The sequence below is a fragment of the Podarcis raffonei genome, chromosome 3 (genome assembly GCF_027172205.1).
Source record: "Podarcis raffonei isolate rPodRaf1 chromosome 3, rPodRaf1.pri, whole genome shotgun sequence".
Classification (NCBI taxonomy): Eukaryota; Metazoa; Chordata; class Lepidosauria; order Squamata; family Lacertidae; genus Podarcis; species Podarcis raffonei.
The window spans coordinates 85077838-85098119 of record NC_070604.1 but is presented as its reverse complement, the minus strand read 5'-3'; the positions used below and the strand labels follow the sequence as shown (position 1 = coordinate 85098119).

General features: G+C 41.1%; 1 protein-coding gene across 4 annotated transcripts in view; it reads right to left on the bottom strand.

Annotated features, from left to right (window-relative positions):
• Positions 1–20282, bottom strand: part of LTBP1 (latent transforming growth factor beta binding protein 1) — a 184829-nt gene that overhangs the window by 14228 nt on the left and 150319 nt on the right. For all 4 annotated transcript variants that reach the window (XM_053382828.1, XM_053382829.1, XM_053382830.1 and 1 more), the window contains 5 exons: positions 15467–15649; positions 14384–14470; positions 10233–10361; positions 6888–7028; positions 5833–6003 (listed from right to left, as the gene is read on the bottom strand). In XM_053382828.1, the coding sequence (XP_053238803.1) occupies positions 5833–6003; positions 6888–7028; positions 10233–10361; positions 14384–14470; positions 15467–15649 (711 nt within the window). The remainder of the gene's footprint in view (positions 1–5832; positions 6004–6887; positions 7029–10232; positions 10362–14383; positions 14471–15466; positions 15650–20282) is intronic.

Sequence of the window (20282 nt, the reverse complement as noted above, 5' to 3'; positions counted from 1 at the left end):
TATTATTTAAAATAAGAGGCGAGATTCTAAAGAAGCTGCATTTTGTACCTCTAGCTCATTTTGCACTCTTGTGGAATTAGGGCATCTTCACAGCTAAGGAAGTATGCGTCATATGCTATGGAAAAATCATGTCCATATTTTGATCATTGTTAGTTGAATGTGATAGCCATGACTAATAATCTTTTGGAAGTTTGGATATATCTTGAGAGTCTGGGTTAGAAGGAAGACTTGAAACCTAACTCCAAGTATTTTGTGCCAGTATTTCAGCCTACAGCACTGGCATGAGTTTTCAGTTTCAGAAGTGTGTCAGATGGCACCTCTCATTCCAATTATTTATATGGTTTAAATCATCTGCCAACCTCTCACTCACTATTTATGTGAATGTATGTTTTGTCTTAATATGAATCAGAAACACACACCCCCATCTCTTTTATGATTGCTGGGATTTTTACCTTCTCTTCATCCCCACATAAATCAATCATCCTGATAATATTTCATAGAATTGTAGAGTTGCAGATATTCTTTTCTTCAGGTTATTGATTTGCTTTCCCCTGCTACAACTTTAAAATGCAGACTGTCAAAATATCCCCAGAATGAAATGCACACAAAAATTTGAAGCCAGCTTCAAAAGTAGGTTATTCTAACTATTTTGGAAAAAGACAGACAATAGTAACCTTACTCAGAGTCACAATGTGGATTTTTAAATGTGCATTGCTTGCATCTCTGAGTACAAGAAAATTCTGATTTAAAAACCAACTGCATAGCACAGAAACAGAAAACAGCATGTTCTTTGGTAAAAGCAGAAATGTGTTGCTACAAGCACAACATAATCATCTAAATACTCTGTTTCCCCTGTTTTCTGTAACCATATGTTCAATATATTTATGGAAATAAACATGAAGTTCCAGTAGTAAATCAGGCCCCATCAATATATAAATCTAAGATTGTAATATGGCGTAAGTCCAGTTTTCCCAGACAGGACTTGAACCTATGACCTACTGGTTGAGAGGTGTGAAAGTTTCCTCCTGAGCCAACATAATCACTTCTTATGTTCTTAAACACTAAACCTTGAAGGGCAAATGATTCTTTCATACACAATTCAGTTCTGGTTTTCTTGGGAAATTTCCCCAAAATGGTAAATGTTTTTAAGGTGTAGACTGCAGATATATAAGCTAATTACCTACTGAGCCCATGCATTCCACTGTACTGCATTCTGAATCACATATGGAAAACTACAGGCGACCAAAAATGAAACAAGAATGTTAATTGCTTAGCATCCACTTGTAGTTCACAATCGAAATTGGGGCAAGTTGTGTCTGTTCTATTTATCTATCCATAAACACTACATATTACTTATATAAAATTTTGAAGTGTAATCCACAGATCCTATGTGCCAATGTAACATCCCATCCCTGTGCCAGCAAACCAGGACAGCTAGGGAATGCATACAGGAACTGTGGTACCATGTGGCCTTGTGGCTGCAAAACATCTCCCAAAGCTAGCTGTCCTGGGTTATTTTAGTTCAGTGCAGTGCACCAGCTAAAATTTGGCTTAGTGTATCATCTGAACCCTCCTTAACAGTGACCTGTTGCCAAAAAACAAATCTTGGCTGCAGTTCGTGATTAAGGAGGAGAGTGCTTAACATGATCCTGAGTTTGGATGGCATGCAAAGCCAAACTTTGGCTTAGCTGCTGGACCACACTGAGCTAAAAGAACCAAGGAAGAGCAAAGTGGCTGTAATCACCACCTTGGGAGCCAGCACTTTCCTCCATTTGCTTAGCACCATATGCAAATGCAGCCCTCGTTTTAAAAATGATGTGTGACTTTTGTCCCACTTGTTCTTCCATTCAGCCACTTACGGAAGTCAATTAGAAGTAACAGGGCTGCACTCCCCCTGCGTCTCTCCAGATACATACAGGTTGTCAATGATGATGATAATTTCAATTTATATACTGCTCTACACTCTATGATTTTGCTAGATTGCCTGACATTTCTTTTTAAGGAACAGCTCAAGGAGCAGCTCAAGCAGGTGGGAGTTGGAGGTGCTGCATTACAGGAGTACAAGTAGATGGCTGCTCATCTCCATGGCTTTGGGGATGTGGGGTCCATTCTGCCTCCTATGCTATTTAGCATCTGTGTGAAACCATTGGGAGCCATCATCCAGGGATTTGGAGCATGGTGTCCCCAGTGTGTTGGTAACACTCAGCTCTGTATCTCCATTCCATCAGAACAAGGAGAGGCTCTGAAAGTGCTGGACAGTCATCCGAAAGCAGTGATGTACTGGATGAAGGTTAATAAAATAAGGCTGAATTCTGATAAGATGGAAGTGTTGGGGGTGGGTGGCTCCCATATCCATTCATCAGATATACAATTTTCACTGGGAGGAGTTGCATTCCCTCTGAAGTGTGGGAGTACTCTGGGATTTCAAGTCATCACTAGAGCCTTCTGTAGCTAGGAGCGCTTATGTCCATGTTAGGCTGATGAACTAGCTAAGGCTTTTCCTGGACCAGGAGAGCCTGGTCTCAGTTCTCCATACTCTCTTGCATGAACTACTGTAATGCATTATATGTGGGGCTGATATATAAATTGAATAAATAACAACAACAACATAAACAATAGGCTACAACAGTGATGCATTAATGTGCTTTTTGATACAAGAATCAGTCCTGGAAAACAATGTTCCTTTCTAAAATAAAAAATACCACCATCTACTTTAACTGGCACAAATTTACAGAAAATACCAGCCGTCCTGCTTGAGATGAAATGAAAGAGAGGTGGTGTTTTTTTTTTACAGTTCATTATTAAAACATCCGATTCACACAGAATCCGCTGATTGCTGGAAATTCAAGTGACTTGTAATAAACAACCTCAGCTTTGCTTGATTTCAAACACTGTGATGTGGTAGCTGGCAAGTGATGCCTGAAGCTGAGTTTTGACAATAGAATCTAAATAATCAATCAAAAATGTAAAACTCATAAAAGGCCATGAAGGAATTCCTTCCAATGGAAAATGTTTTGTTGCATTAAATACGGAGTTTTTATTAGGAAAATGTTTTAAAATCTTCTAGCCAGCCGCAGTATCGAAACCAGAAGCCACGCATGCACCATATTCCTGTTTGGATTTTTATAACACCCCATTTCCACCTCCCACCTGGCCCATCCTGGCAACACTCAGTGAAACTGAAAACACAGCTTGCTGGATTGTGTGGAGAAAAGTTGCTGGAATGTGGGGGTTTTTTTGTTTTTGTTTTAAAGGACAAATCAGCTTAAAATAGGGCAGATGACTGAGACTTTCTAGATTAGGAGAAGTCAAGATTGTGCCCTTCAGATGCTGTTAGATTAACACTCCCATCAGCCTTAACCATTTGCCATGCTGGCTGAAGCTGATGGGAGATGGAGTGAAACAAACATCTGGGGGTACCATGATGGCTACATCCGTCTTCCATATGAGAGTCTTAAATTGAAGATCTCAGTGAATGCCATGAATAAGGGCACCTACGCACAACAGAGACAATTAGAAGCAGGAAATTGAATAATTATATAACATGCCGAAGCTCTGCAGGGCATACAATAGCTATTTATCTGATCTGCCATGGAAAAAAACTTCCTTCCCTTAAACTCTTCCTTAAGGAGCCACTCAGGGAAAGCAAGAAACAAATTCAGTATACATTTGCCGTTTTAACTTGATGGGCAGTTTGCAGAAGATGGATTTCAGAGGGGTTACCGTATTTTTCACTCCATAAGGTGCACCGGACCATAAGGTGCACCTAGTTTTTAGAGGGGGAAATCAAGAAAAAAAATATTATTCCCCCCCCCTAGCCCCAAAGAGCAGCGGACAGGCTGCACACAGCCTGTCCGCTTCTCCCAGAGCTGCTGGGGCTGCCAGGGGAAGCCCGGGTTCCCCCCCCCCCAGCCCCAAAGAGCAAAGAAGCCAAGACAGCGAGCGGGATCCATCTCGCTGGCTGTCTTGGCTTCCTCTTTAGCCGCGTGCAACCTCTCCAGCCGGGGAGCTGTCTTGGCTTCTTTAGCCATGTGCGCACCGACCCCTCTCGCTCTCCAGGCTTCAGCGAAAGCAACGCAAAGCCAAGGAGCGCGGAGGGAGCGCTCCCTCTGCGCTTCGGAGGCTTTGCGTTGCTACCGCTGAAGCCAAGGAGCCTGCATTCACTCCATAGGACGCACACACATTTCCCCTTGATTTTTGGAGGGGAAAAAGTGCGTCCTATAGAGTGAAAAATACGTTATTTAAATTACCAAAAGGTTAGCCACGTATTAGCCAAATATTTGCAGCATTCTCTTAAAAGCATGATGTTATGCCAACAATGCAGCAGCATTCTATAAAGAAATGGGCTAGCACAAATATTTCAAGAAAATATTAGAGGAAAATATTACCAAGGACAAAAATGTCTTACACAGATCTGGCTTTAGCATTCCAACCCTATGCAGGCTTACTCAGAATTAAGTCCCACAGAGTTCAGTGGGGCTTATTCCCTAGGATAGGGATGGAGAACTTGTGGCTCACTGTATGTTGTTTGACTCCCACTCCAATCAGCCCCATCTGGCATAGTCAGTAGTCAGGGGGGATGGAAATTGCAGTCCACCAACATCTGGTAAGCACCATGTTGACTACCTCCACTTTAGAAAATATCACTATACATCTCTGTATTATCCCACCATTATGTTATTTCGTGTTGGAGAATGTGCTTTATTACATATACTGCCTTTACTTCCTCCCTCTCAGAAGCTAAAATATTGGCAACCACCACCACGTTAGGTGAGTTCACATATTCACACCACTAGAATCAATCACCATGTTGTAAGTCTCCATGGATTTGTTGTCACAACTCAAAGCAGTTTATAAAAATTATTATATGAGAAAATATTACCACCCACAAGGTGACAGTTCCCCACCACTCTCCTGTGGGTTAGTCATGTTTTTAAATGCAGCCTTACATGGTAAAACTGACATACTATTACAGAAAATGCATCATTCATTTTCAGTTGTAGGATTTCCCATGGATTTATTAAAGTTTTATCACATGAGACAGAAATGAGTAACTTTACAGAACGCTGAAGGAATGGTACCCTATTGAAATGAATCATATAAACTCACATTGGCTTGGGTTCCATAAGACGCAAAGTGACTCAGTGCACTTCCAGACTGTTACTTTTGGGGGGGGGGTCAATCACACCCTGGCAAGTTCTGGCTGTGCAATTAAAGATGATTTGGAGTTCTTGCGAAACAAACCTACTTCCCCCAAAAGACCAGACTTTCCAATGAGGAAAGTGAAAAGAAAACGGACAGAAAAGTGTGGGATAATGCCTGCTTTGTTGCAACACCGGGTGCATAGGCACCATACATTCAAAGCACATCTAAAGCACCCGCAAGAGAATCCTGGGAACTGGAGTTTACTCCTCACAGAGCCACAATTCCCAGCACCCTGGACCAACTACAGCTCACATGATTTTTGGAGGGGTGGAGAGAAGGGATGTGCTTTAAATGCCTGGTGTGGATGCAGTCAATTGTCTAGCTTCCCTGTAAACAAATCAGAGTGAACATGCATTAAACAGCCATCATCTAAACTCTACACAAACAAATTAGGCTGAATGCTCATGAAACAGATTGCCTGGAAGAGACCTCCATAGCAGTTTTCACAGGTTCAAAGAATGTGTGTAGGCACAAAGTGTGGAAAGGGTGCAGTGCCAGACACACCAATGTTACCCCCTGTGTCCCTGTCCTTCCTGCAGTGAAGTGGGCAGATCCAAAGAGGGAATATACAGTTTCCATGAATGATTTGTCATGAAAAATTCCTCAGGTCACTAGGAGATGCCTTACCTGAGTCCTTCATGGGGCACAGGGCACACTGCATGCCCCACGCCTCCCCATATAAACAACAGCACTCCGTGTAAGTGGTTTGCTTTCCAACAAGAGGCCGGCTACAAACAAAATCATCACTCAGATGTTGCCAGCAAAGATCCTGGTAGACATCCGTTTCTTCAGTTTGTTCTGAAGCAGAAGGCAGAGAAACGTGATCAGTACGACGCCTGCACTGTGTTAAAAGAAAAATCAGTACAGCCCACCATGTTCAAGACTTACATTGCAAGAGCTCCATTTTCCTGAAAATAAAGAGATCATTTTTCTAATGTTGTGCACAAAAAACCCCCCCTGCTAACAACGTAATTTAAATCAGTTCAGAACATAAGTGACTGTTCTATCCTAAATCCTGTCTCAGACACTGGCCAATTCCAGATGCTTCAGGTGAAATCTACCCAGCAGCACTGGAAAGCCACAGACCATAGAGGAGGAGCCTGTGCTAAAGCTCCACCTCATGCTAAGCTTAACCCAGTTTTAAACAAGAAAACAAAGGGCTAATGCTAGTGTAGAGAGGAGCCATAGCTTGGGCTCTTCCTCATGATCAGAAAAGCTGGGAGGACATGAACCAAACCAAACCTCTGCCCGGACACTGAGGTCCAGCACCAAGGGCCTTCTGCTGGTTCCCTTGCTACGAGAAGCCAAGTTACAGGGAACCAGGCAGAGGGCCTTCTCAGTAGTGGCTCCCGCCCTGTGGAACACCCTCCCACCAGATGTCAAAGAGAAAAATAACTACCAAACTTTTAGAAGACATCTGAAGGCAGTCCTGTTTAGGGAAGCTTTTAATGTTTAATAGGTTATTGTATTTTAGTGTTTTGTTGGAAGCCGCCCAGAGTGGCTGGAGAAACCCAGCCAGATGGACAGGGTATAAATAATAAATAATAATAAATAACAACAACAACAACAACAATTTTTCTAGAAAGGAATCAGTTTAAAGAAAACCCTATTCAATCCTGCCTGATTGTGGTTTTTACTTGTTCTTGAACCTTTTCACTTGCAATGCATGCAATAAGGCATACCGCTAGACTCTGCTGGTCTGATGCATCGCTTTTCTGTGGAATCCAGAACCATTGGGTGTGTACAGAAACAGCTGTAAGATCCTTCAGTGTTGACGCACTGGCCATCGATGCAACTGTTGGGGTCTTGACATTCATCCGTATCTTTTAAAAATGAAAATGAAGAACATAGCAAACAAATTATCAGTGCCTTGCAATCCGGCTTAGGAAATAAAGCATTTTCATTGTGGAAAATAACTGATTCTGCAGTGCTCTCTCTCTTAAATTTAACATATATCTAAATCAGGATTGGCAAGAGCCCAAAGGAAGGAACTATGAAACAGAGAACATCTTCCTTGTCTTCTTCATGCACCAATCATGCACAGGCTAGAAAGCTGCTGAACACAATAGATTGTGTTGCTCTGATCTATTGGCAAGCAGGTTTCGGACAAACTCCACCCACGTTCTTTTTGTAGACAACAGGAGGCTTCTCACCACAGTGTATCAAAAGCTGCCCAATCTTTGCAAAAATACAGAAACCGACTTGCTATTTCTCAGCTCTATCCCTGTCTACTCATTTTACAGAGAAGCAACTTTAAAGGAAATATAAATGGCTTTACATCAGGAAAGTAAAGTTCTTTGGGCCCAAGGTGATTGAGTCTCTTACTGTGGTTTCCTTTCATTACATTATTCCACACAGAATGGTTTTCTGTTTAAACTGCTAAAGTGAAGGTCGTGACTAGGAATAATTTCAGTCAAATGGCAAAAGTGAATTAGTAGGCAGTTCAGTAGACTGGAAGAACATTTATGATCATCAAGAGTGTGAATTACTATTCCATATTGCATATCAACTACTGGTGGGGTGTGTGTTTTTTTGGTGGGGGGAAGAATAATCGTGCTTTAAAAATACCTATTTCCTCAAATTGATCTTTAAAAAAAAAACCCCAAAAAACCAAACAAACCAAAAAACATTTGCCAGAGATGAGTCTAATAATGTCCTCATGTATAAAGAACAGAGGGCTAGGCTATACATAGCTCTTGTAGAGATGTACAGATAGGTAGAATAATGTCCATGTAAAACCAGTTAGAAACTAAGGATATGCTGAGTTCCCAAAGGATTAGCCACTTGCTTCAAACTCTGCCAGTTTCTTGGCACTCTTGCCAAGATTTTAGAGCTGTGCACAAATGGCCTGCCAAAAATATCTACTCTATTTGTGGCCAGAAAAAATTTGGCTAGGGGATTGGGAGAAGGATTCCATCATTTTTTTTTTCCAGGGGCAGGAGAAATCTTCTCAGGAGAAGCTTCTCAAGGGTGATGCTCTCCATGAGCAATAGCAGACCTTAATTTGTTTGTCCTAAGGGTGATATACATACATATATATATATATATATATATATATATATATATATATATATGTATGTGTGTGTGTGTGTGTGTGTGTGTGCGTGTGTGTGTGTGTGTAAAAAAGTGGTAGAAGCAACAATTGTGCTGGCAACATAGTCACATTTTGCATATTTCACAGTGTCCTGGACCTAATGTGTTCCTTGGGCATTGCAGGGGTGAAATGGTGCCCCCCCACACAAACAAAGAAATTAAACAATGAAGAATATTTGGAGAAAATTCTGCAAGTGGCCTTTTTCTTTTAAGTGGGTGAAAGAAAGGAAAAACTCAGAAATGTCCCGACGATGAAAATGTATTCCAAGAAATTCTGCCTCATCTCTACAAGACCTGTGTGTTTCCTAAGAACCAATGGTGGCTGGTCCATCAGGGCAAATAGGACCCTGCCCTGCCAGCTTCACCAGCCACCGCCTGCCTTCTTAGGGTAGCACTGGATGCCTCCTGCCTCCTTCTTAGTCTCGGCGTTGCTCTTGTAGAACTAAGCAGGGAGGAGGATGGGAAGAATTCATGGGCTCTGGCTTCACCAACCGTTGGCCTCTTTGCCTTCTCCCCTACCAGCTCCAGTGGGCACTAGCTACCACTGCTAAGAATGTAAGATGAGTTGGGATGGATCAGAACAGCATTCTGCTTCCCAGAGTGGCCAACAGATCCCTCTTGGAAGTTTACATGCAGCACATGATGGCACCAGTTCTACCCCTGATGTCCTTTCCCAACAACTGGTACTCATGAGATATATTCTTTCTGAACCTCCAGGTGGCATATAGCAACAATGACTAGCAGCCAGTGATAGACCTCTCCTCCACAAATTTGTCCAACCCTTTAAAAAAGCCTGTGTAAGTGGCGAACACTGCATCTTCTGACACAGTATTCCAGAACTCTGCTCTGTGTAGAGAAGGCTCAGCGAGAAACCTACCACATGCCACTGCTGCATTTCTGACTGTGGATATATGATAGTCAATGGCAGGGAAACTCACTACCTGGCAGCTGCTGAGCAGCAACCTAAGGGGAGAGGAGATCTACACCATGGAAAATAGACATGTCTAGGAGGCAGGAAGTAGTTGCAAATACATACAATGAGCTTTAAATTGTGCTCTAGTTTATTAATGAATTTGCTACAGTTGTTTTTCACAGGGTAACGCCTGAAGGCACATGAAACCACCGCCTAGATGAAGCTATGCAGGTTTGGGTCTGGTCAGTGCCTGGATGGGTGACTGCCATGCAACTACATGAGCACCACTTTTGATTCTGTGATGGAAGAAAGGTGGGATTATAAATGTATTAACAAAATAAAAGGAATTTCTTTGGGAGCTGCTGAGAGGAAATGGGTTATAAGTCCCTGCTTTCTGCACTGCATGCTTGGAACTGCCTTCCAGTGCACTGACATGCCACCACCTTTTTACTGCCTCCAAATCCCTCCTTAAACTTTACCTTTTCCATGAAGCCTATGACACAACCTACTAGTTCCTATGTCACAGGGTAATTCACCCTGCTAAACTTGCAACTGAAGCAATCACACATTGTTTTGCTCTTTGCTCCTGATTCCACTTCCCTCCTTTTCTTCTGTATCAAATTTTAGCTTGTATGCTTTTGGGGGCAGACACCATAAAGTGCCACAAACACTAGTGGCACTATACAAAAATAAAGAAACAAACAATTGGAGAGAGGAGAAACATCTAAATGAGAAACATCAATGTGAACTGGATTGCACCCAGATATGAAGCCAGAGCAATTTCTGCAACCACAACTACATTCCTTCCAGCCACTGCAATCAAGCAAATTGCTCCTAGTAATATACAGCCCAATATACAAAGTACTCAGGCACTGTTTCGAAGGATTACATGGAGAAAATAATCAGCCAGCTTTCATGTGTGAATAATTTGTAAGAGCAAGCAAGAATTAAAATCTCATTCCCCAGTGCTGGTTGGCAAATGTAGAGAGTAAGGAGACATGGTAACTGTCTGTATACTTACCAAAGCACTGAAGTTTTACAGGATCATAGTATGTGCCTTGTTTGCAGTAACACTCATAGCCTGGCTGTGTGTTTAAACAGAAGCCGTTCTTACATATTTCTTGCCCAAAGAGCTGACATTCATCAGCATCTGTGGAAAAATGATAATGGCATGAATAGTTGGAAGTCCATCATGGCCATTTCAGTTGAATATGAATTTTTAGTCTATCTTGCCAGGATACTTACACACAGAGGAACAAAAAGAGGAGTTGCAGCCATGAAGAATGGAGAAAACTTTGATTCTACCATTTGATTCTACCATTTATCAGCCAAAATATTTAACTAGAGGCGTAGCAGGGAGTAAAGTACTTTTAATAAAGCTACTGCTGGGATAAACTGCATTTTCTTCAAGGAAAAGAAACGATCTGGAAGGCATAATCCCTCTTTGAACTATTACTAACTAGTCAGGGTAAGCTGCATTGTTAAAAAGAAAATCATGAGCTACAATAGATCATTCCAGAGGAAGATTTGGAACAGTACCTGAACTCTTGCCCAATTCACTAGAAAGTTTACACACAATCTGGGTGTGGCATTGCACAATCCTGCCCCTGGAATCTATGTGGATAGACCCTATTTTAACATTACATCCCATGCTTGAATGCCAGGCAGACTTAGTGGAGCAGGCATGCATGGAAGGGGCAGTCAAGGGAAAAGGGCTCAAAATCAGGCACCCTCACAGATGAGCAGACTATGTATTTTAAGCCCATTGAGAGGGTACATAGGAAATACATTTAACAGCTAACTTATGACTATGTACTGTTAAATCATAAGCAGCTCCAATTCAGATGGCTCTACAGAAGGGGTAGCTTTGGCGCTTACTCAAGCATGTGATTTATATATATATATATATATATATATATAAAATAGCTTTGGTAAACATGGCTTGAATTTCAGAACAGTGCTGAAGCCGGTATGGAACTACACAATATTTTGATATATTGTGAATTGCCTTCAGATTTCAAGTTTTAACAACAACAATAACTGTGCCTTCACTTTATCATGCAATAACCATTTCCTGATCTTTTGTGTATTTTGAGATTTACAGTTGTAGCTATAGGTGCACCCAGTTGCATAGGTTTGTGCCAAATATTGAGAGAATGTTTAGCTTCAGTGATACAACAGATTCTCCCCCCCCCCCGGTTAGTGCTCATGGCTTGGGCTAACGTAAAACTGCGGCTGCCATCAACATATGTACATCTTTTCATACAACGTCAGGCACATTGCTATTTATTTAGCAAGTATACACTAATCACACTTAACTAGTCGGAGCGTGCTCTGCTTTAACTGTAACACTGAGACTGCACACACAATCTTATTTCCATGTGTGATCAGAGTTGTGATCCGTGAGCTGATGCCAATGTGACTTCTCTGAAGTTAGTGCTCTAAGGAGGGCTGCCTTCGTCAAGTACTTCACCATACCTTCACCCTCAGTAACTACTTTCATGCTCTCTGCTTATGTTGGCTAAGGGAACACCCTGATTTTGTGCCCCTTTTTCTTGCTCCTGTGTTGTGTCTGATTTAAAATCCTGCTGAGAATTAACGATTTGTTTTTGGCGCCTGCTCTGGAGATTCCAGCGATGGTGGCTTCCTCCACACAGGCATAACTATAAATTTTGCTGCACAGAGTTCTGAAGGTACTTATCACTCTGGTATCTGGGGGCTTTTTGACATAACTTAAACTGACAGACAGACATTTCCACAAACTTAAGAGAAAATTGCTCTGCAGCTGAAATGCCCTGCACAAAAGAAAGCTCATACTTAGCAGACAGCATGCAAAATGAATATTAGTGGTTTAAATCACATTTTATAGAAAAATATACTTTTGGCACATAAAACTTTAGTTTTATGAATTATTTCATATCCATTTTTTTTCTGGATTTGGAATTTGTTTCTTTTCCTAGCCTTGTTTCTTTCCCCATGTATTTATTGCACTATTTCCTCAAAATCAGGCTAGGGTCACTCAAGGCAAATACAAACTGGGTCAAATCACTCAGGTGTGAGCCCACTGCTCTGAATGGAATTGTTCTCCATTTATATCATGGCAACAATAGATGTTATGCCAAGAAAGGAATGTTTTGCATCTGCTGAACAGCTCTAAAAGGTAAAAATCCTAAAATACTGACTGCTCCAGAAAGGATGAATTGGCTATGCAAATATTTTTGCAGCCACTCTTCCAGAAATGGAGCAGCTTTTAAAGAAAAGAAATTATATGAAAACTTGACACCCATATTACCAAAATAAGGACTTTAAAAAAGAACATATATTTGAAGGATAGCACATCCAGGCTAGTTGAAGCTGAATGATATAGCTGAAAGGGGAAATGGAGAATTCTAAACAGAACCAAAGATACTCATGCTAATAAAGAAATGCAGGTGAAAACAAAGAGGAAAATGGGAATGCAATTTCTGGATGACCTGATTAAACAGTTCAACTGGTTCCAGCTGGAGCAGTGGAAGGTTGGCCTGTTCATATCATCAGAATTTAAAATAAATTTTCCTCAGCACCAAACCAGCACCACATCACATGCTATCACAAACCTTTTAGTCTTATTATATGGGAGTTGCAGGCAGATACTTCGGACTAGACATGAATAGGTTGCTGCTATAAGTGTAATCACCTATTCCATGGAACAAGGAGTTCAGTTTCTTTGAATTCTATGAGACTTACTCCAGGTAAGTATGTACTGGACTACAGACTTAGACTGCAATCCTAAAAACACTTATCTAGAAGTAGGTCTCATTGAACTCAAATGGACTTACTTCCAAGTAGTCATGCACAGGATTGTACTGTTACAGTTTAGGACAAGCTTCCTCAAACTCGGTCCTCCAGATGTTTTTGGCCTACAACTCCCATGATCCCTAGCTAGCAGGACCAGTGGTCAGGGATGATGGGAACTGTAGTCTCAAAACATCTGGAGGGCCGAGTTTGAGGAAGCCTGGTTTAGGATGAGGGTGCCGGAACATTTGTTAACCTACAAGTCATCTATAGCAAGGTCCAACGCCCACTGACTTTCATAGGAACTGTAGCCTAACACCTAGCTTTCAGCTGCTGTTTTGTACATCATTTGCATCTTTACAAGGTAAAGGTAAAGGGACCCCTGACAATTAGGTCCAGTCGAGACCGACTCTGGGGTTGAAGCGCTCATCTCGCTTTACTGGCCAAGGGAGCCAGCGTACAGCTTCTGGGTCATGTGGCCAGCATGACTAAGCCGCTTCTGGCGAACCAGAGCAGCGCACAGAAACGCCGTTTACCTTCTCACTGGAGTGCTACCTATTTATCTACTTGCACTTTGACGAGCTTTCGAACTGCTGGTTGGCAGGAGCAGGGGCCAAGCAACAGGAGCTCACCCCGTTGCAGGGATTCGAACCGCCGACCTTCTGATCAGCAAGTCCAAGGCTCTGTGGTTTAACCCACAGCACCACCCACGTGCAAGCCCACTCCTAAATCTCATTAAAGTCAGAGGTCAAGCCCCCCTTCAGTATATGCTCTTTTCAAAGTATTTTTCAAAAGTTATTTAAGGTTCAGATGAGGAAGCTGCCTTATACCAAGCCAGAACAACTGAACCATCTGGCTCAGTATCATCTACATTGACTTGCAGTAGCTCTCTAGGTTTTCAGACAGGGGTCTCTCCCATCTCTTCCTGGATATGCTGGGGATTGAACCCTGGATCTTTTGAATGCAAAGCATGTGCTCTACCAACTGAGGGCACAGCCCTTCCCATTCAGGAAGAAGGAAACAGGAAGGCTTCAATTGTCCACCAGCAGCCCAGTCTGACTGGCTATATGACAACCATGATGGCATTGGGCTCCCTGTCTGATCCCTAGCCAGCTGGTACCACACAGTGAAGAAACCCTTTCAAATACAAAATGAATTTGCAGCAGTGAAAGGAAGCAATGGTCATAAATAGAAGTGACAAAGTGCAATGTAGAAATTGATTGTATGTGTTTCCACCTATCCCCACCCGAAGGAGAAATTTTTCGTAAAATCAAACAAACAAACCTCATAAACATTTGGCAGACTGCTACACCAAAACAGACTTTAAATGAGCGCTGGTATCTTTTAGGAATGCCAAAACACTATTATATAATTCAAATCTGTATAACTGGAGCTGACCTTTGTAGTCCTGTGTAACAGCTCCATAAGATGAATCTTCAGAGGGTATGTATCCTTTCCCTTCAGGGCACAGTTCAGTAAACTCAGCTAGCAGGAAGATAAACCAAGAATCCAATTAGAAATGTATTCACGCATCACAGTGTGAAACACAACAGATGCAATATCTTAAAACAGCACTCTCATGTTCTAATGCATGATTTCTCATTTTTATAAGTTCTCCTTTCTCATATTAGACATTTTTTTTGGGGGGGGGGTGGACAATGATATTCAGCTATGGCCATGGCTCGTAAGACTGGTAAATGTTCCAGAGCAACTATGAAAAGATTCTTTTTCAAAGATGCATGCAGAATTTTTGTGATTCTGTTGGCTAAAAAGTGGTGCCCCAAATAAACAGAGGCATCATATAAATATAATGATAAAGCATGGAACTTAAAGCATATCTTGAGTAGAAATCCTGATTATTGATGTCCAGATAAGTGATCACTGAAGCAAAGAAATCTAATAGGAAACTTTAACTCCCTGTGTAATACAGTAAACCTGCAATTGATGAGCATCTAATTTGTGCACATTCAGCTTAACATGCATGGCAAAAAAGGGGGGTCAGAAACGGGGTGGAGTGCTGGGAAAAATGACTTTGGCCATCCCACCCACCATTGAATTCAATGTGTTCTGACTATACACAATTTTGGCTTTAGGTGCAATCCTTGGAATGTAACCCCTGCATAAATTGTGGGCTTACTGTACAAAGGAACTGAATGAATCCACTGTAGACATATTCTTTGATGCCAAATGAAATAGGAAAGCAGAACACACTCCTTTATAACTAATAGCTCAACTCTATGCTTGCTTATTCAAAAATGCCAAAGAATCCAATGAGGATTAAGTCCAACATGGCTTGCATAAAGGATTACAATCTAAGATTGCAGTTCTCCCATTTACTTGGGAGAAAGCCCCACTTAAAACAGTGGGATTTACTTCTGAATAAACATGCATAGGATTGCATAGTCAAACAGGCAAAAGCTACTGATCCACATTATGGTGTTATGAATAGCAACTACCAGTGAATGGGAAATGATCACTTACGACTTCCAAGCACAGGACATGGGAATATTTCACAGTTATCACCCCAGCCGGCACCCAAAGTACAGCAGCATTCTTGTTTCGTAACATTGGATGTTAGTACATTATCGCAAAAATTTGCATCATTTAGATTGTAGTAGCATTCCTTCTTTTCATCTGCCATTTCTTTTGTATCTACTGGTAAATCTAAACACAAACAGTGAAAGATACAATGTCATACAGCAAAAGCAAATTCAGAAATAAATTATATAGTCTTGCCGCCTATCATGTAATATTTGGTGGTTTCTATGGGCTTTCCAGGCTGTGGGATTGTACTCTCTCACCCCATTCCCTCCCATTTCTTTGTGTGAATTTCCTCTCTGATTTTTTTTCCTGCGAGCCTTATTTGTGGCTACATCTGCATTTACATTAATCACACTCAGCAGATGCTAACCAGGTTCCCTATTCATCAGGATATGCAAAATGACTTCAGTGTCTGATTTCAAATCGTGATGAAGAGGAAACCCTGGTTAGAGAGAACTGTGGCTAATGTTGGTGCTGTGATTATACAGACAGAGAAATATCACAGTTATGCCCTTAAACTTCTCTAATTAATGTCCATGGGATTTGATGCAAGAATATTCATGTCCCCAGTCCTTATAATACATTGCTGATATACAATCCTTAAGAAGAAAAGATACAACAAATAAGATTATGCCATTAGACCATTAAACACCATTGAACCCACATATTGGAAGCTTACTGACCCAATTTTTCCTAGAAGCTTGTACACACACCTTACTTCTTCATATTGCTTATTTGCTTTTTAGTGAGAATTGTTAAGCATGTTAATCTGAGTAACACAGAGCAAAAGTTCCTCATAGTTGTAAATTATAGGGGGCCACTAGGGGCGCATTGGAAGATGGCCGACAATACCATCTCTCCGACCCACACGGGGTAATTAAGAGGCTGTTATGGGAGTAGCAGCCTCCCTTGTTGCCCCAAGGGAATGGGGAGCACTGCCCTTGCCTGCTGTGCCCATAAATCACCCCCAAATTCGAAAGAAGGGGGCGAGGGCACTAGGCAGAATGCCCCCATGTGGACCTCGGCTCTCCTGGACACTGTCTCTGATCGCGCACTAGCTGCAGCAATTTGGAATAATTAATTACAAAAGAAGCAAATGCACATATTTCAAGTGAGGAAGGGGAGTGAAGTCTGCTAATTTAAGTGACCTCTGCGAAAGAAGACGACGGGTTGGAGAAACAAGAATATTTTATGATGAAGATACACCAAAGGCTGGGTATGTCGGCAACGGGACTGAATGGGGACGACGACCTTTTTTACTTTCCTTTTATGTGATTTACTAAGAACCCCTCCTCATTAGAACCGTCGGTTGAACTGACCCAAGCAGGATGATTAAGGTCTGTGTGGAGATAAACTTTAACCAAAAGTATGCTTTATGGAGATCGAGAAGCAATAAGAGCTTTTGGAATGGCGCAGCAATTAATTCAGAGTCGCCATCTTCCCAAAGGATTTATAGCCGGGAGGAGGAACGGATTTGTTTTCAGACTGCATTCCTGGTGAATCTCCTCAGAGGTTTTGAGAAAGGAGGCAGATTGGTGAAGATTAATGACGCTAAGAGTGTTTTGATGTATGGAAGTGATGTTATATGGAAAACGTCTGGATATGGCTACTGAATTAAAAAAAGAATATCCACGCAGGATTACAAACTGTTTTAACCAGCTTGTGGAACTATCAGAAGTCACAAAGAGAAAGGAAAAATATATGAAAATAACAACAAGAGATGTGGAAAAACAGTAAGAAAGGACTGGACAAAACTCTGAACATCATATGGTTAGATTTGTGGACATTAAAACAGCAGCAAGAAGCAAGAAGTTGATTGGATCCCCTTCGGAACTTGAAATATGGGTACCCCCAACAAAAATTTAAAATTCGGCTGTGTAATTTGGAATTTATGTAATTTGGTTTGATTTGATGTGATTGGTCAGTTAATAAAAAATTATTCTTAAAAAAACATAGTTGTAAATTATAAGATACCCACATGAAGGCGTTAAGCCATGTCCAGATTGAGGAGAGGTGCAATTAGAAATTAATTGCCTTAAATTGTAATCTGCCTTATTGTGCTCAAAATATTCTACAGTTATGATGAATAAAATAGTTGTTTAAGCAGGATATATATATTAACATGCAATGCAGTTGTTACCAAACACTTAACATTTTTCTTTTCTCTCTTCAGAAGAATGCATGCTTGCGTCAGAGGACACAAACAAACTTTCATACAGAGCTATTCAAATTTAGCACACCAACACACTAATTTCTCTTTGATATTTTGCCAAGGTCAATGTGTGCTGTGAGGAAACACCCAGCTGAGTGCTATTTTATCTTTGTTAGTCTAGTCTGTGGTCTCTCCTCATCAGATAATTACAGTTTTCTATAATGTGCTGAATTTCATGAAGTACAGTGGTTTTGTGGTATTCCTCAGCCCAATAAGAACCAAACGAAGACTATCATGTGTCACAGAAATCTAGCTGAAGTAAATTGGTTCTCCCAAGGTGAGAGGAGGCTCAGTACCTTAGTCACCATAGTACACATTTTCATTGGACGCAGGCCATATGTTGAGGTGAACTAGAGCCAGAATCATGAAGAGCAAAAAACTATCCAAACCCTTCCTTCCCACTCTTTAAACCACAACAGTTTCCAAGGAAAGGAGAGCCAAAAACCAGCCCAAGAGGAATGAGAAACAAACTCCTTGTTGCAAAATCAACAGGGTCTAGGGGCACCTAACAAATTTATTGGGATACGACCTTCCGTGGGCCAGATCCCACTTATTTAATCAGATGAAATATATAAAAAAATTGTCCAGTAGCACCTTAGAGACCAACTAAGTTTGTTCTTGGTATAAGCTTTCGTGTGCATGCACACTTCTTCAGAAGTGTTTAAGCACACAAAAGCTCATACCAAGAACAAACTTAGCTGGTCTCTAAGGTGCTACTGGACAATCTTTTTATTTTTTCCGACTACGTCAGACCAACATGGCTACCTACCTGAATCTTTAATCAGATGAATTAAATAAGTCATTTAAATGGGTGAATATATGTACTCTGAGCAGAGAGATGATTATTTCTTTTTGATTTATTAACAAAAAGTGCAAACATAACAAAGGGGGGGACCCCCCAAACATAGCTCAAAGTATTACGTATTGTATGAGATAGCTGTACTGTGCAGAGTACAAATTAATGCAGAATCTAATCAGTGTGGGTGTGACTCTGTTGGTTTTGCTGCAATAGACTAGCAAGGTTACTCCTCTGGAATTTGAAACTCTTTGTGACTATTTAATCCTATTTTATACTTGATATTTCAGTTCTTCCTCCCATTATGTGCCCAGAACTTTTTTTAAAATAAAGCTGTTTACACAGCTGTGACTGAGAGTTAGGCAGGCAAGCATTGTGAATGTTTGGAAATTGAACAAGACACAAAAACTTTTCTTTAAAAAAACAACCCAGAAATGTACAAAGACTCATCTTGGTTTACACATGATTCTTCTCCTATGTTATTAACCACTTAATATATACGTTTGAAAGTAGATTGCTTCAGGAAAGTACATTTGGAAGATACACCTGCAAGTCTCCTTTTGAACAGGTGGATACTATGGAATGTGTGTTGCTTTACTTCAGAATGTGATAGCAGGATCTATTCTTAGAGTGGGAGAAGGTTCATAAATCACAAACCTTAGAACAGGCTTTCTCAACCTCGGCCCTTCAGATGTTTTGAGACTACAATTCCCATCATCCCTGACCACTGGTCCTGCTAGCTAGGGATCATGGGAGTTGTAGGCCAAAAAAACATCTGGAGGCCCAGCCAGATGGGCGGGGTATAAATAATAAATTATTATTATTATGGAGGGCTGAGGTTGAGGAAGCCTGCCTTAGAATATCAGTGCCTGATAGTGAGAAGCAGAAGATCACTTAATAGAGGGCAAAGGATAGTCGAGGTGCAAAGAAACACCTTCCTAAGGCATGTTGAGACCTTTGAATCCTGCAGCCGAAGGGCTTTGGTGTGAATTTCACTGTCATTGCTGCTGAAGAATTTAGACTTCTCTGAGAACTTTCGGAAGTTTTCTATTTTTTAAACTGAGAAGTGTGTGTTCTCAGCTGGCTCTAAGTGACAGATCCTAGGAGCTGAGTGATACAGATTCTGTACAGTAAACAAGGAACATCTTGAAAAGCTGGTGACTAGACTCTACAAAACAGTCTGTCTGAGGAGCCTGGACTCCCTTTTTAAGTGAGGGATTGTGCTGTTTTACTGATAAATCTCTTGATCTGCTCAAGGGCAGGTGGGAGATCCAGTATAGCAGGCAAGTTATAACTTGATTAGTATAAGGCCAACATTGATCAGGTTGGCAGTGCAGTTGGCTTGGCCTCCACACTAGAAGTGCAAGACTTAGAAAAGTCTCATATGTTGGGTTTGTAATTTGGGGTCTAAATCAACAGGGCTATCCTCTTCTCACCTGCTTTTGGTGAAATGAATCTAGGGTCTTTCTTAAAAACTATCATTTTAATGAAGCAGTTTGACCTTGTTGTTTATCTGCTGAGGGTAACATCATCAAAACAGATACACCAGAAATCACTACCAGGCAGGTTGCCCAAGCACAGCCTTCCCGCACCTTTAGCCATACATATTCCATTAGGAATAACCTTGAAAAGCACTTCAGTTATTTTTGCTTCCAGCTAATAAAATAAAGTTTAAATTACAACCTCAACCAACAGTTAATTACTTTCAAATTAAGTCTTAATGAATGCTTTCTTATTCTGGGGTGCAG